Here is a 13723-nt window from a genome sequence, read left to right on the forward strand (position 1 = left end):
ATTGTCCTGTCTCCTCTAACACAATCAAAGCTATCTATTGAAATAGGGCTATCTGGTATCCTGTCATGCAACCATGTCTCTGTAAAACAAAGCAAACTGCTATCATGAAAATTGTGTATGTATCTCACATTAGCTTGAAGTTCATCCATCTTGTTTTGAAGAGATCTAATATTTCCATTTCTATAAGTAGTTATATTGGGTTTTCAGCAAAGGTTTTATTGCCAATAATTACTATACAGTATAGATTGTTGGTGCAGTCGATTAACAACGTGTAATAAGAAACCAAAGGTCGCGAGTCCGAATCGCGCCTCGATGTTAATTTTCTTTTTTATATGAACATGAAAATATGTGATTCAAACTTGATAAATATACGTGATTTGAACTTGCGACGCTTTAAATGTTTGAAACTCTTGTTTTTATAAGTGTAGGGCAAACTTAAGAAAAGGGCGATAAACGTTTGTTGCAAATCCTTTCTGGTTCATGTGTGCAGTGAGGCTCTGGGTCAGCGCGGACCAATAATACAGTAAGGCAGTATGTATAGGGCATAGACACACGCTCCTGCTAGGATCCTATTTCCTTAAATTTGGTCTCTACTTTTGAAAAATATGTGGTCTACCATTTTCTTTAAACCAATGAAAACATTTAAAACAAAACTTTCATTATTTGTTTGTGTGTTTGTATTAATACTAGACATTTTTTTTTATTTGTTTCTTTGATTCTTGAAGGAAGTGTTCATGTTGAAGTCTTTCCACCAAAAAGCTTGATAGGTTTTGCGGAAAAAGTTATAGAGTTGGACTTAAGTAGAATAACCCAAAAAGATCTGGAGCATGTTAAAGGGAAGTTCATGTTTAAAGCAATTGGAGAGACAACACTTAATGGTTTTGTTGCCTGGTTTACTGTTCAGTTTGACTGTGCTAATAAAGGTTTAATTGAGCTGTCAACATCACCTTATAAACAGTAAGGTTCTAATATAAATCTTTAAAGCTGCAATCGCACTGGACTTTAAAAAGGAAAAGAATTTTACTGAGACCATGGGTAATATTCCAATGGGTAGATCTGCCACTGTCCGCATTTGATTTTTTTAGACAATAAGTTTTACTGCGAGAAATAGTAAAACTGATTAAGCTGTGAAAATAAACTATTGAGGGTGCTAATCCATCACATGTCAATTGAGTAACGCTCGAGACGCGTATTCACAAGTGACCTTTAGGCTCGGTAAAACTAACCTGGTCAGTTTTAGTGGACACAATCCACTCAGTTAAACTACTTGTCTCAATAAGTTTTCATGAGAGGTAATTTGCACTGAACTAATTGCTGATACTCTGGTTTGTTTTTCTAGAAAAAGTCCAGTGCGATTTTGATATAAGCCTTAATTCTAGGATATATCTCATTCATATTTGCCTTTAGCCTTTGTAATTACACCCTAATTCATTTTCTATTGGCCTGTTACATGTGTTATTCAGTAACCCTGATTGCTCTTGTGTTCACAATCTTATGGACTTTTTATGGCTGCTTGTTTCTTATCAGGATTCACCAACTTTAGAGTGGTAACACAAACAAATTTTACATTGATTATGATTATAATTATGATTATAATATTTACCTCAATTAAAATTGAATTTCCCAAGATTTAATGTAATTACAAGCCTGAAGTTGGTTGTATTGAAGAACATAATTTTTCAGTAAACAAATTGTGATCAAACTGTCTTTATATGCAATATAGGCCTACAGTACAGTACAGTGACGACACAAGCATCTTTTAAATGGCTTTCATTATCTTGTTCCTGAAACATTTTGTGCTCTATTGATGGTATTTAAAAAAAAAACATGATAAATTTTAATGTTTCAGCCCAACCCATTGGCGGCAGTGTGTGGTCTACTTAAATGAGGCAGAAGATGTACAACAAGACACAACGATACAAGGAACAGTAATACTTTCACCAAATAAAGAAGTGAATAGGTAGTGATATACAATTCTTTGTATACTTTTTATTCCGAATTCTTATGCAAAATGCCAATGTTGACATCCTCTATATTCTCTTAAATGGGAATAGTTTATAACAAAGTGCACCAAGTTGTCCAAATTATTTTTAATTTATTATTGATATCAAAAGTGCACACTTACATGACAATTATACACTTTCGAATGCTTAAAAATACTTTTTCCTTTTTTATAAAAAAAAAATGATTAATCAACCAATAAATCAATTCAAACCAACCAATAAATCTGTGGAACAAGAATTTTATATGTTGTAATTTATACATTTGATAAATATGTATATATAACATAAACACAAACATTTCAATATGGTTAATCCATATCAAGCTGTGTACTCTTTTAACATACCTTCCACAATCTCTTTCACAATGTTGCTTACAAAATGACACATTTTTTGTCATTCTTTTTTGTTTTTTGTTTTTTTTTGTTTTACAGATTTTTGGAAGTTGAAATAAAGTGTAAAGTTGGTGATGGTGATAGCAAGCCATACAGCTATATTATGGATGATAGACCTAGCTGAACTAATCCCTTTGTTTTTTGCCAAATTGATTCTATGAATATGTATCTGACTCTGATTTTATTATGTTTTATAGATTCACAGATTTACAATTCAGGTACACAAAAGCAACAATATTTATATCTGAGGTATGCTAATAATAGATGGCTCTCGCTAGGAGGAATGTAGATTGTGGGTTTGAATTGATAGCGTTCAGTATAGAAAATTGTTATAGAGGCTAGACATTGGTAGATCTGCAGGTGGGTGTGGTGTACAGTATATTTTGCTGCTCAATGACCTATGTATGACAAAGAATGTAGATGGATTGCAGAAATGGAAGCTTCCAAAGGGCAGACTACTACTGAAATAAACTCAAGTTGCATCAGTCTGCTGTAAGAAGAGCATGATGTGCAGTAGCATCTGCACTATTCCCTGAATACTCCAATCTTGTTGTGATGGGCTTATATATTAGAATAATTTAAATTTTAGAGGCTCTCTAAATTACTCATCTATTTTTAGTCCATAACTCAGTCCCCCACTAAATAAAATGTCTCGTCATTTCCTTCGGGTACTACACTTAAACAAACTGAAAGAAATTAAAGCTATTATAAATATGGATAAACACGGTCCCTCTCTAAATTAGAGTGTTAGCACCTGCTCAACATTCATATTAGCATGCATATAGCTTTGAATTTGGCCAGCAAATCCTTTCAATCATTAAAAGACATAAGTTCAGATAAAATTGTATTAATTTCAGAACCAGTGTCTATTTTAAAGAATACCGAAAAACCATGTTTGACCAGACATTCCTGGAAACAACCCTTGCGAGCTTCTCTCGTTCTAGTTCATATATTGTTCTTTTATTGATTTCTGAGGTCACAACTGTCGATGTCATCATCGCCTTCCACTAGAATCCCTTCATCTGTTTCTCCATGCCTTTTCTTCTGAATGCTCTTGTAAAGTCTCCTTTGGGGTTGCATATATATAATAGTGCAATATGTATTGTGGGGCAATTGGCAACACTTTGTGCATGTTATAGTCAAGGGGCTCCGAACAGCCTCTTGCATCCCCTGCTTTATACCTGTCATTATTTTTTTCAGTTACCTATATGTATAAGCTTCACGAACCACCTTGTTAGTCAAGCAATTTCTGGTTGCCAGTACTAGTAAACCTATATCGCTAAATTATGCTATTTTAATGTGGGATATTTTGGGGGTATGGATTGGTTATAACTTCAAATCTTCTAGTACAATGTACAAATATTAATATATTTGACACCAAAATGTAGGAAATGTTTTTCCAAAATGCTTCAATTAACTTTGACATTTCATTATGTATCCGTTGATGCAGTGTAAGGTCAAACTAAAACAAATATTCAAATAATGCTTTATCTACAGCCATTTTATTACTCATGCATTAAAAAACAAAACTGAACAACACAGATAAATGTAATATATATCTTAATTTTGAGTAAATTATTCTATAAAAAAATTTTACCTGCCATATTATGCAAAAATGGACATTTTCCATATACAGTATTTGACATTTAAGGATATTTTGGTATCAAAGAACTAATGATTGCCAGCTGTGAGGATAGGTCAGCTTTGAAGCATTAAATTAAACCAACAACCATTAAATTACTCAGCAGAAATATATTCATATAACCATTCCTACTTAACTAAAGTCACATTGCCAAAACCACCAAAATCACAGTTGTGTTATCGATAACTTGCATTATTCTATAAACTTAACTACAAATGCTCCCCTAACGTAACATCATGACACCCCATTGACTTCCACAATTAACGCACAGTGCATTTCCATCATGGAATCCAACACCCTTTCTCTCTTGCTGGTGTTTTGCCATTGAAACCCACAATCATATAGGCTACAATTCCATTGGTTTACTAATTAATTTATATGTCCACTAACCATAACCATGACATTCCAGTTGTGGTCATAAGTAACAATTCAACACCCCTAACATTCTAATTTAACATGTATCGATATGTCGTAATATTCAATGTTCTGCATATTCAGTTATGTTAGTTATCAATGTTCGTTTCTATCACACGTGCAATACAGTTAGTGTTCAAACATTCTTGTTCTCTGTATCGGTCTTGGCCTGCACACTATCCTACAAAATAAAGTTTATTATTCTACCTAGTTTTGTTTTTCCGATTGCAATCCGATAGCAAAGCATTTACCAATTCACTTGACTAAAACAAGTGTTCCACAGCCTGGCTTGATAAATGGTCCAAATATTTTTGGTACTTTCAGTTCCGGCAATAGCAGTTGTTCCACAACTTGTGGTGTACCACCTTGGTTTATCCAGTACTTAACAAAAGACTTGGCCACTTGCATACATTCGAACACCAACGTTTAAGCTTTAGCATCAAGCTCCTTAGACGTAGCTAGGAAGACCACCTCACTCCAACCTACCAAACCACCAACTCCCCTCTCTAGAGCATTCAATTCAACCACTGGAGCATGCCAAGCTACACAATTTCATACTAACCTTCACTGCACCTGCATCACAAAGGACATGCAAATCTATGCAATTTACACACTAACCAACACTCATTTCATGACACCAGCAAGTCCAGTACATTTGTTTAGGAATACAAATAGAAAAATAAATGGTTTGATCTATGTATACAGAGAATAAATATGATGGACAGGCTTTACCTTTAAAAAAAATGCCATTACTGTAAGGTTAAAGGTCACACTACAGATTTTGATTAAACGACAAAAACCAGAAATATGCTTTTATTTTTGAAGAACTGTGCTGCTGTTCAGTTTTGGAACAGTTAACATCAGGAATACTCTTAATTATCTTCAACATCAGAATCAGAATAAAAAAAATGATCATCTTCGTGGCTCTAATAATTGGTGCCTCTAGCATGTCGGCGTCCCCGGCATCATCTCCTGGTGTGTCAATTGGAAATCTAGACAATCTTCTCCTTGAATTGATCCATGTAGGGTAGGTTCTGATAATGGATGATATTGCTTCAGCGATCATTGCCATATTGCTGTTTGGAAGATGCACCGTTTTATGTGAAATTGTAAAGTGGATTTCCAAGGAGGCAGGAGGCTGATATCTATGCCTACAATTCCAGCAACAATAAAAATACATCAGTATCAGGAGATCTGACATAACAGTTTTGTTTTCCTGTGCTGACTTTCTAACATGGGGGCGCATATGGTTGTCGGCCTATTCCTGTAAAAATATAAAAAGATATTCTAGTCTTAATCCGTGTGACTAGACCAGATTAGTACAGTATATTACTATAGGAAAGAATGAATATCCACCTTACCTGATTACTGAACAGTTCTCTAATATCTTTTATTATGTTTTGTCCATCACACTTAAACTTGTAACATGTTTCATGGTGTGTGACAATAATCAATCTTCCCTTGATTTTGGTAACATACATCTGTTTGCCACTCTCTGATTATCATATCGCATAGCTGTTTCTTCTTATTAATCGATAGGAAGTTTTTGAAGTCTGATGGCGTTCTCTGCAAAGCTCCTTCTTTTAGTAAAACCTCAACTCCCATTCTCCTTCATCTTCGCTCAATGGATTTGCATGATATTGATCACAGACAATATCTACTCTGTCACTTTTTGGAAGGTAATTGAAAATTAGAAGCCATAGGTGTCTAAATGTATCGGGTATTTTTGATAAAGATGGGATCAAACCGTCAATAACACTTCTGGCACTAGTAGAGTGCCTTAACGTCAAAATATGGAAGAATCGTGACATGGATGACAAAACTTTAATTTTTTGCTGGAGATACTTTTATCAACATGCTTTTCAAGAAAATCTCTGGGAGCCAAAAATAAAATCTTATTTTTGGGGTTAAAAAATCGCGTTTTTGGGCAAAAATACAGTTTTCAATATTTTGGTATTTTTTACTGCTATAGTGCAAGCCCTACCTGTACAAATAGGTTTAGAATCAATATGATCATTATTTAGTCAGAAATAGGCAAATAAAGATGAAAAAATATAAGGAAAATAACAGATTTTTTGAACGAAAAAGTCGCTTTTGTATTAATCTAGATTTTAACCTTGTGCATAGGCTAATAATTGGATTACCTGGATAACAAAAGTGCCAAATTTGGTAAAGATATTAGTATGGGCATACCATTTCGAAAAATCTCTAGAGCCAAAAAAAAAAAAAAAAATGTTGGGATAAAAAATATAATTTTTGGTGTAAAAATAGAATTTTTGGGGAAAAATGGTTTTTAAAGCCCCATTCCCGGCAAAATTTCAGTTTTTAAGAAAAATCTAATTTTTGTATAATGTTATAAAGATTTATAAATATAATACGGAATTGCTAGTTTAACTGAATTTAGATATTCCTAAGAATGAAAAAAATGTAAAATAAGACTGAAATTTGATTTTTTTGTGTTCCACACAAAAAATAAATGCGGATGAATTTTTCATTTTGATTTTGCGATAGGTTGTGAGAAGAAATATCGTAGGCGCCGAAAACATTAGCCTATCTAGCGCTGCTAGGCTAGGCCTAGGCCCCTAGCCTTACCTCGATTTAGGTTCTGTTATCACACATAAAAACGGCCGACACTTGTGAAATATAATATTTCATAGGAATTATTTCAAATTTGTTAAAAATCTGATTCTGACTGAGATTTTGACACTTAAACAAACATATCTCAGCCTTAATCTAACGACCGCATTGTGCGAGATAGGAAGTACAAAAACTAATCTCATTAGAGAGGGCGCACTTTACCGACTGTATAATAAAAGTATACATAAAAGCGAGAGTATTCCAGTGGATGCGATCTACAACCTTTTGCCTAGTAACGATGAATTCGTCCAGAAAATGGTAATATTTTATGAGAAATAGTCTGTATTTCTATTTTTTTTTTATTCTTTTGCGTAAAACTAAAATTCATGCCAATATTTTTCCATGATTTATAATAATTGGAGTAATGCAAATGAATATTTTCTAAAAAAAGTCAGTTTTTAGTGAAATTTTGCCGGGAATGGGGCTTTAATATTTTAGTATTTTTGGCTATTGTAGTACAAGGCCTACTTGTACAAACAGGCTTAGAATATATATGGTCAATCTTTTTTCACAATAAGCATATAAGAATGAAATATTTTTATCAACATGCTTTTCAAGGAAGTCTCTGAAACCGAAAAAACTCAATTTGTTGGCACTTTTTTTGGGCTAACAACATTATATTTTGGAAAAAATATAGATTTTTGTTTACATTAAACTATACCTGATATGCGTTTGCATGTAAAAATATATTCTAATAAAAAGTATACCGCACTGGTCGATAACATGTCAGAATCCTGACATAAGGGTTTAAACCCCCTACCCCCCAATTTTTGGTCATTTTTAGGCTAAAAATATGATTTTTTTTGTTAAAAAATATAGATATGTTGACATTTAAATTATAACTAATATGCTCTGCATGTAAAAATATATTTTAACCGATATCATACCTCACTGATCAATGTGTCAGAATCATAACAGTCTTAAAGAATCCAAATTGTTCCTATTTTTTAGTTTAAACGACGATTTTTGGTACAAAATAGATTTTTTGACGCTTATACTGATATGCTCTGTATATGAAAAATACATTTTAACCAATACAGTATTATACCTTGATGGTCAATAATATATCTGAATCTTATAAAGGCATTGGTAAAAAAAAATGAGATTTGTCTACGTATAAAATTATAATTGCAGTTCTTGGTATGTAAAACATTAATTTTAACCAATATATTACCTTACTAGTCAATAACATATCAGAATCTTACGTAAAGTTTTTTAAAAATCCCAATTTTGGCAATTTTTTTGGTTAAAAAACTTATTTTTGGTAAAAAAATATAGAGTTGTGTTGAGATTTAAACTATACCCTGATATGCCATGTAGGCCTGTGTTATATATTATACCTTGCTGATCAGTAACAGTGTCAGAATATGACATACGGTTTAAAAAAAAATAAAAAATTTCACTTGGGCTAAATACAATAATTTTTGGTAACAATAGAGGTTTGGGCTTCGTTTTTCTATAGTAGTTAGACGCTTTCATAAGCCCGATTTTGAGCCTCACTGGGCTCACCCATAATCTATCTGAACGGAACTGACCGCAACTGAAAGGAACTGACAGCCGCGCATATTTGTCGACATGAGTCAGGTTGAGTTGAGTTCCTTTCAGTTGCCCTTGTTCAACTTTTTGCGGAAATGAAAGGAACTGAAAAAAGCGCGAAAAAAATGCTGATTCGGAACTCAAAGGAACTGAAAACGTTGATCCTGATATTAATCGTAATCAAGATGCATTAACTGAAAAAATATTAAATTACAATGTTTTGTTAATGCCAGATTACTTTATTCTTTGTTTTAAAAAATATAGGCCATAGGCCAGATTTTTATTCTAACACATTAACAAATACTAGGCCTAATAATAATACGGCATATAGGCCTACTTACCATATTCTAGCTAGCCTAGGCTAGGCCTAGAGTGTAGAAAAAAGGCAGGCTTCCTATGCCAGGCCTACTAGCCTACGTCTAACTCTACGTACGACGAGTAAAGACTTGACAACTAACTGGCAGATCTCACTTCCAAAATCCATTTTTACGAATTATAAATAATCCCGTAATTCTTGGGAGTGTGCATTGTTTTGGAAGTTAGTTTTGTACAAATTCTTCAACAGTAGAACATTTATCTAGGGCTTAGGCTTAGGCCTAGGTCAAGAAAAGCTAAATTCCTTTTTCAGAAAGTCCCTCTGCAGTGTAGTGTTAAATTATGAATTCTATCAAAAGTATGCTGCTGCATTCGCGTAATATTAAATTAATACATTTTTATAACATATTTGACAGCTGATTCATGTAAACATTGTCACGTATAAAATGCATTCGTGTATACTTGTTTTCGTTTTTGTTTTTTCATATAGAAAAAGACCTTTCTTGTTTCAATTGTTCCACCAGATTTTGCATGAACCCATTTCAAATAGACCAATATGCGATACACTTGTCTAAATTTAAAAAAAAGAGTAGATAAACTTCAAAAATAATTTTATTATTTTTAACCACACGTCTAATCTTACAAGCATTCAAACATTTATTTACTGTTGATGTGATTTCAAAGGAAATGAAATTTTTTAAAAACTCAATTCTGTCGACTAATCAAACAGGCACCATTTGTTTCAGTTGCCAGTCGACATTTTCAAAACAAAAATATAAAGTAATTACACTTTTTAAAATAATTACATGTCTTAATAAAAACATTACAGACATTTTGCATTTGATGGGATTTCGCGGGGAAAATGTTTTTAGCCAGTAGTTCCTTTCAGTTGCCAGTCGACATGAGCCAAGTTCCTTCAGTTCCGTTCAGTTGCTCAAAGTCGACATGAGTTCAGTTGCGTTCAGTTCCTTTCAGTTGCGCGGAGTGCTCATGTCGACGAGTTGAGTTCCTTTCAGTTCCGTGTCGACCTGAGCCTGCCTTAAGGATGCACATTTCTTCCCGTGACAGTTTCGATGGGGGTGGGGATGCGTTTTGCTAGCAATATGGTCTTTAGTCTGTATGCCACCTATGGCCCCAGATGGATAAAGGGCAGTGCCCTTGGTGGTGTTTGGGGGAAAGCTTTGGGCCTATAGTGGATTTCTAAGATCCATAATTTAGTAATTATGCTATCTAAATTTGCATTAATTTTGGGGTTCTTTGGGACCTGAAGAATTAACACTTCATGTCCTGACACCTGTATAATATCTGTATGCCTAGAAGTAACATTGTTAATATGGATAAATCCGCAAAATATCAAATTCATACCACAGTTATTAAATATTAACAGTTAGAAGAGATGACAAATGAAATGCATACTACAGCATTTGGCAATAATTAGGAACGATAGTGAAAATGGGCTTAAAAAAGTGAACTTTAGAAATTTGAGGGTCCAGCATTGGGGGTTTGTGCACAAAAGGTACAACAATAGAGTTTTGAGAGCTAAACAGTATAATGGATTTCTGAAACCAATAATTTGTAAATATTCTATTTAAATTTGTATTCATTCTTTAGTCTTAATCTTAATCTAAGTCTTTATTTAAACCGTTAATATAAGAATTGGTTCTAAGAATCCACTTTAGTTCTTCTTTGCGTCTATGTCAAAAAAAAAAAAAGAAAAGATTTGTGGCCGGGCCGCATGCGACCCGCACTTTGCCCACCTGTGGCCTAGACAAACACTACTGGAACATGGAAATTAGCTTCTTTGAATAGAGGTACGAGTAACTGCACAAATCAGGAAATAGTATTCAATATTATAGGTGGACATTTGCTGTTAAAAATTTATTTTGAATCGCAGAAAATGAGATTTCTCGTAGGTATAGCCACGTATATACGATTACGCTACCAGTAAACGAAAGTGGTGGCGATTACGCCTTCAGTAAACAAAAGTGCTGCTGCTTATTTTTTTTTTTTTACAAAGTATTTTTTATCTTTTATTTCCAAAAACAAAAGAAGTCACGTGCTCAAGGACACACAAAAGCACTTAAAAAGAAGAAAAACAGTGATTGTTCGAAAAAGTTATTCACTCATATAAAAAAAAGAAAAAGAAAAACCTAAAGAGGTATCACCGCAATGAAATTTTTTGACATTTTTTTAAAACTGATTTTTCTTTTTCTTCCCTTCTCCCTCCTCTTTCTTTTTTTTAATTTTTTAATTTTTCCCTTTTTACACTTTGGAGAGAAAGCAATCCCTAGAAGTTTACAACCTTATTTTGAGCATAACAAAATATTTACCTTTTTAACTTGGTGTAGTGAGGCAGTGCCCCAGGAAACCACACCAGAACATAGAACAATCACCCCGGGGCAAATACTCCCAAACCGAACCTGCCGCCAATCCTCCGCATTAAAAAACACAGAATCAAAAGCAAGCCCGGATCAAGAGGACCCACCCCAGAAACAACCAACCCACAACCCAGAGCAACCTCCCCCCACTGCCCCACTCCACCAACTCAAAAAACCCAACCATCATGATTGTACACCTGTTTCCATAAAAACAGGGGACACTTTGTTTTTGTTTTGTTTTTTTTTTCGTTGTACCTGAAAAACCATCATACATTATTCGACCTACACATAAACAATCCCATAAATTTACAACCTTCTTTTAAACCTAAATTTTACAAATTCCTTTTCATTTTTTTGTTGTTGATACAAATGATAAACCCCCAGGCAATTCAGATAAATTCAACTTCTTTATTTCATTTATCAGTGAACTTATACATAGTATTTCTCTCCATGGCAATATTTCACTATTTCAATATTTTCAATATTTCACTATTTCAATATTTTCAATATTTCACTATTTCAATATTTTCAATATTTCACTATTTTCAATATTTCACTATTTCAATATTTTCAATATTTCACTATTTCAATATTTTCAAATATTTCACTATTTCAATATTTTCAATATTTCACTATTTCAATATTTTCAATATTTCACTATTTCAATATTTTCAATATGTCACTATTTCAATATTTTCAATATTTCACTATTTCAATATTTTCAATATTTCACTATTTCAATATTTTCAATATTTCATGGCACTTGAAATTTTTGAAATATTGAAAGCCAGCAAAAAAAAAAAAAAATCCAATTAGGCTCCCAAAAGTCATTTTTAACAGCAAATCAGATTTAAGAAAATTAACCCAAAAAATAATTGATTTTTAATCTAATACGAGTTGTATTGCCTCATTCCACCAAATTTGAAAACTGTCCCTATTAGTTTTACTCTATCACAGTTATACAAAAGATGTCTCATTGTTTCACTATGCATTTTACAGAGTGAACTAACAGTATTATTCAAAATTTCATACTAAAAAGTCTTGTATTTGTTATAAGGCAATTTGTGTTGATTTTGTACTGAAAAAACTTGAACCCATTCATTTTCATATATGATAAAATTCACTACCATATTTTAATTAGGTGGTAGGTGGTTCAATAAATCTACAAATTAATATTAGATATATTGCTTTTGTTCTTTCCTCCTCAAACCCTTCCCTTTACATCCTTTCTATTTTAACCTTGACTATATGTCTTCCTCCAGGTGGGTGGAAATTGCAGCAATTAATCACACTTAGTTTTAAAAACTAATTCTTTGGTATGCCTCTTTGGTATGCCTTAACTTCATTAAAATTTGATAGGTTATGCCCAGAATAGTTCTTCATGTAGCGTACGTGTTGTATCATCAGCATATTGTGTAAATTTTGATTTATTTATCATTCACTGGAATACCTCTGATAATTGCGTCCCAAATTGTACAAAGTAGTTTTTTTTAAATTTTTTTTTAGTTCCCTATGCATGTAATGCAATAGGAACTATTGTAATCACTCTTAGTCATTTCTTTTGTTTTTTATTGTGTGTAGTATGTGTGTAGACATTTATGCAAATGCGCATGCGTCAAAGAAAAGTTTTCCGACATTTGTTTTACATCGCGATGCGAAGTTCAATGTGAAGTTTCTGCAGAGTTCATTCAGGGCTCACGCTAACCGATCGGCAAGTCGGCATGCATGAAACTATTTTGGTTTTACGGCAAAAAAAAATCGACTGCTGTGGCATAGGTATTTTGAAGAAGGCCTAAAATAAAACAAAAATGTTTTAATACTTGCTGAAATACATCGTTTTTTCATTTAGATCTCCATTTTTCACTAACTCCATGCGACGTTTTTTTCTGTTGTATGAGTAGTCCACAGAGCTATTAAACAACTAGAGTGTTGACAAGATGGCGCAGCAATGCAGAGTTATGTATGTGTACCATCCAAGATGGCCGTCGTAGTAAAGCGCCACCTTCAGGCTTAGTATACATATTATTACCATAAATAAGCCCTCTCTGACTGACTATTATTTCATTAATGATAATGAGTAATGGTAATAACAAATTATTAAACTATTGTAGCCAAAACGAAGCCAAGTGTAGCATCTTATTCAAAAATAAAGTACCAAGGAATCAAAATTAAAATCGTGTACATTACACCCAAACACCGCAACGCTCTAGTTTCAAACATACGGGTAGCTAGCTGTACTGAACCCTCTAAGTAAATTGAGGGCGCAATTGCAAACGATGGTGCTTAGCGAAATTTGATTGGCTAAATCTATGGCAGCCATCTTGGATGGTACCCACACAGTTGTGCGTATTTCGAATACATTGCGGTTAGCGCTCTAGTATTCTTATTATCAAAGATACTAGAAAT

General features: G+C 33.3%; 1 protein-coding gene across 1 annotated transcript; it reads left to right on the forward strand.

The window, feature by feature from the left end:
- Positions 1-690: 690 nt before the first annotated feature.
- LOC117114527 (protein arginine N-methyltransferase 6-like) lies at positions 691-3237 on the forward strand (the record flags this gene model as incomplete). The annotated part of the gene is made up of 3 exons (XM_033258205.1): positions 691-957; positions 1850-1960; positions 2435-3237. Coding segments are annotated over 3 exons (463 nt in total), but the record flags the coding sequence as incomplete, so codon positions are not given.
- Between the last annotated feature and the right edge of the window lie 10486 nt (positions 3238-13723).

The sequence above is a fragment of the Anneissia japonica genome, unplaced genomic scaffold, assembly GCF_011630105.1.
Source record: "Anneissia japonica isolate Jap-2015-1 unplaced genomic scaffold, ASM1163010v1 scaffold1693_len225059_cov107, whole genome shotgun sequence".
NCBI classification, from domain to species: Eukaryota; Metazoa; Echinodermata; class Crinoidea; order Comatulida; family Comatulidae; genus Anneissia; species Anneissia japonica.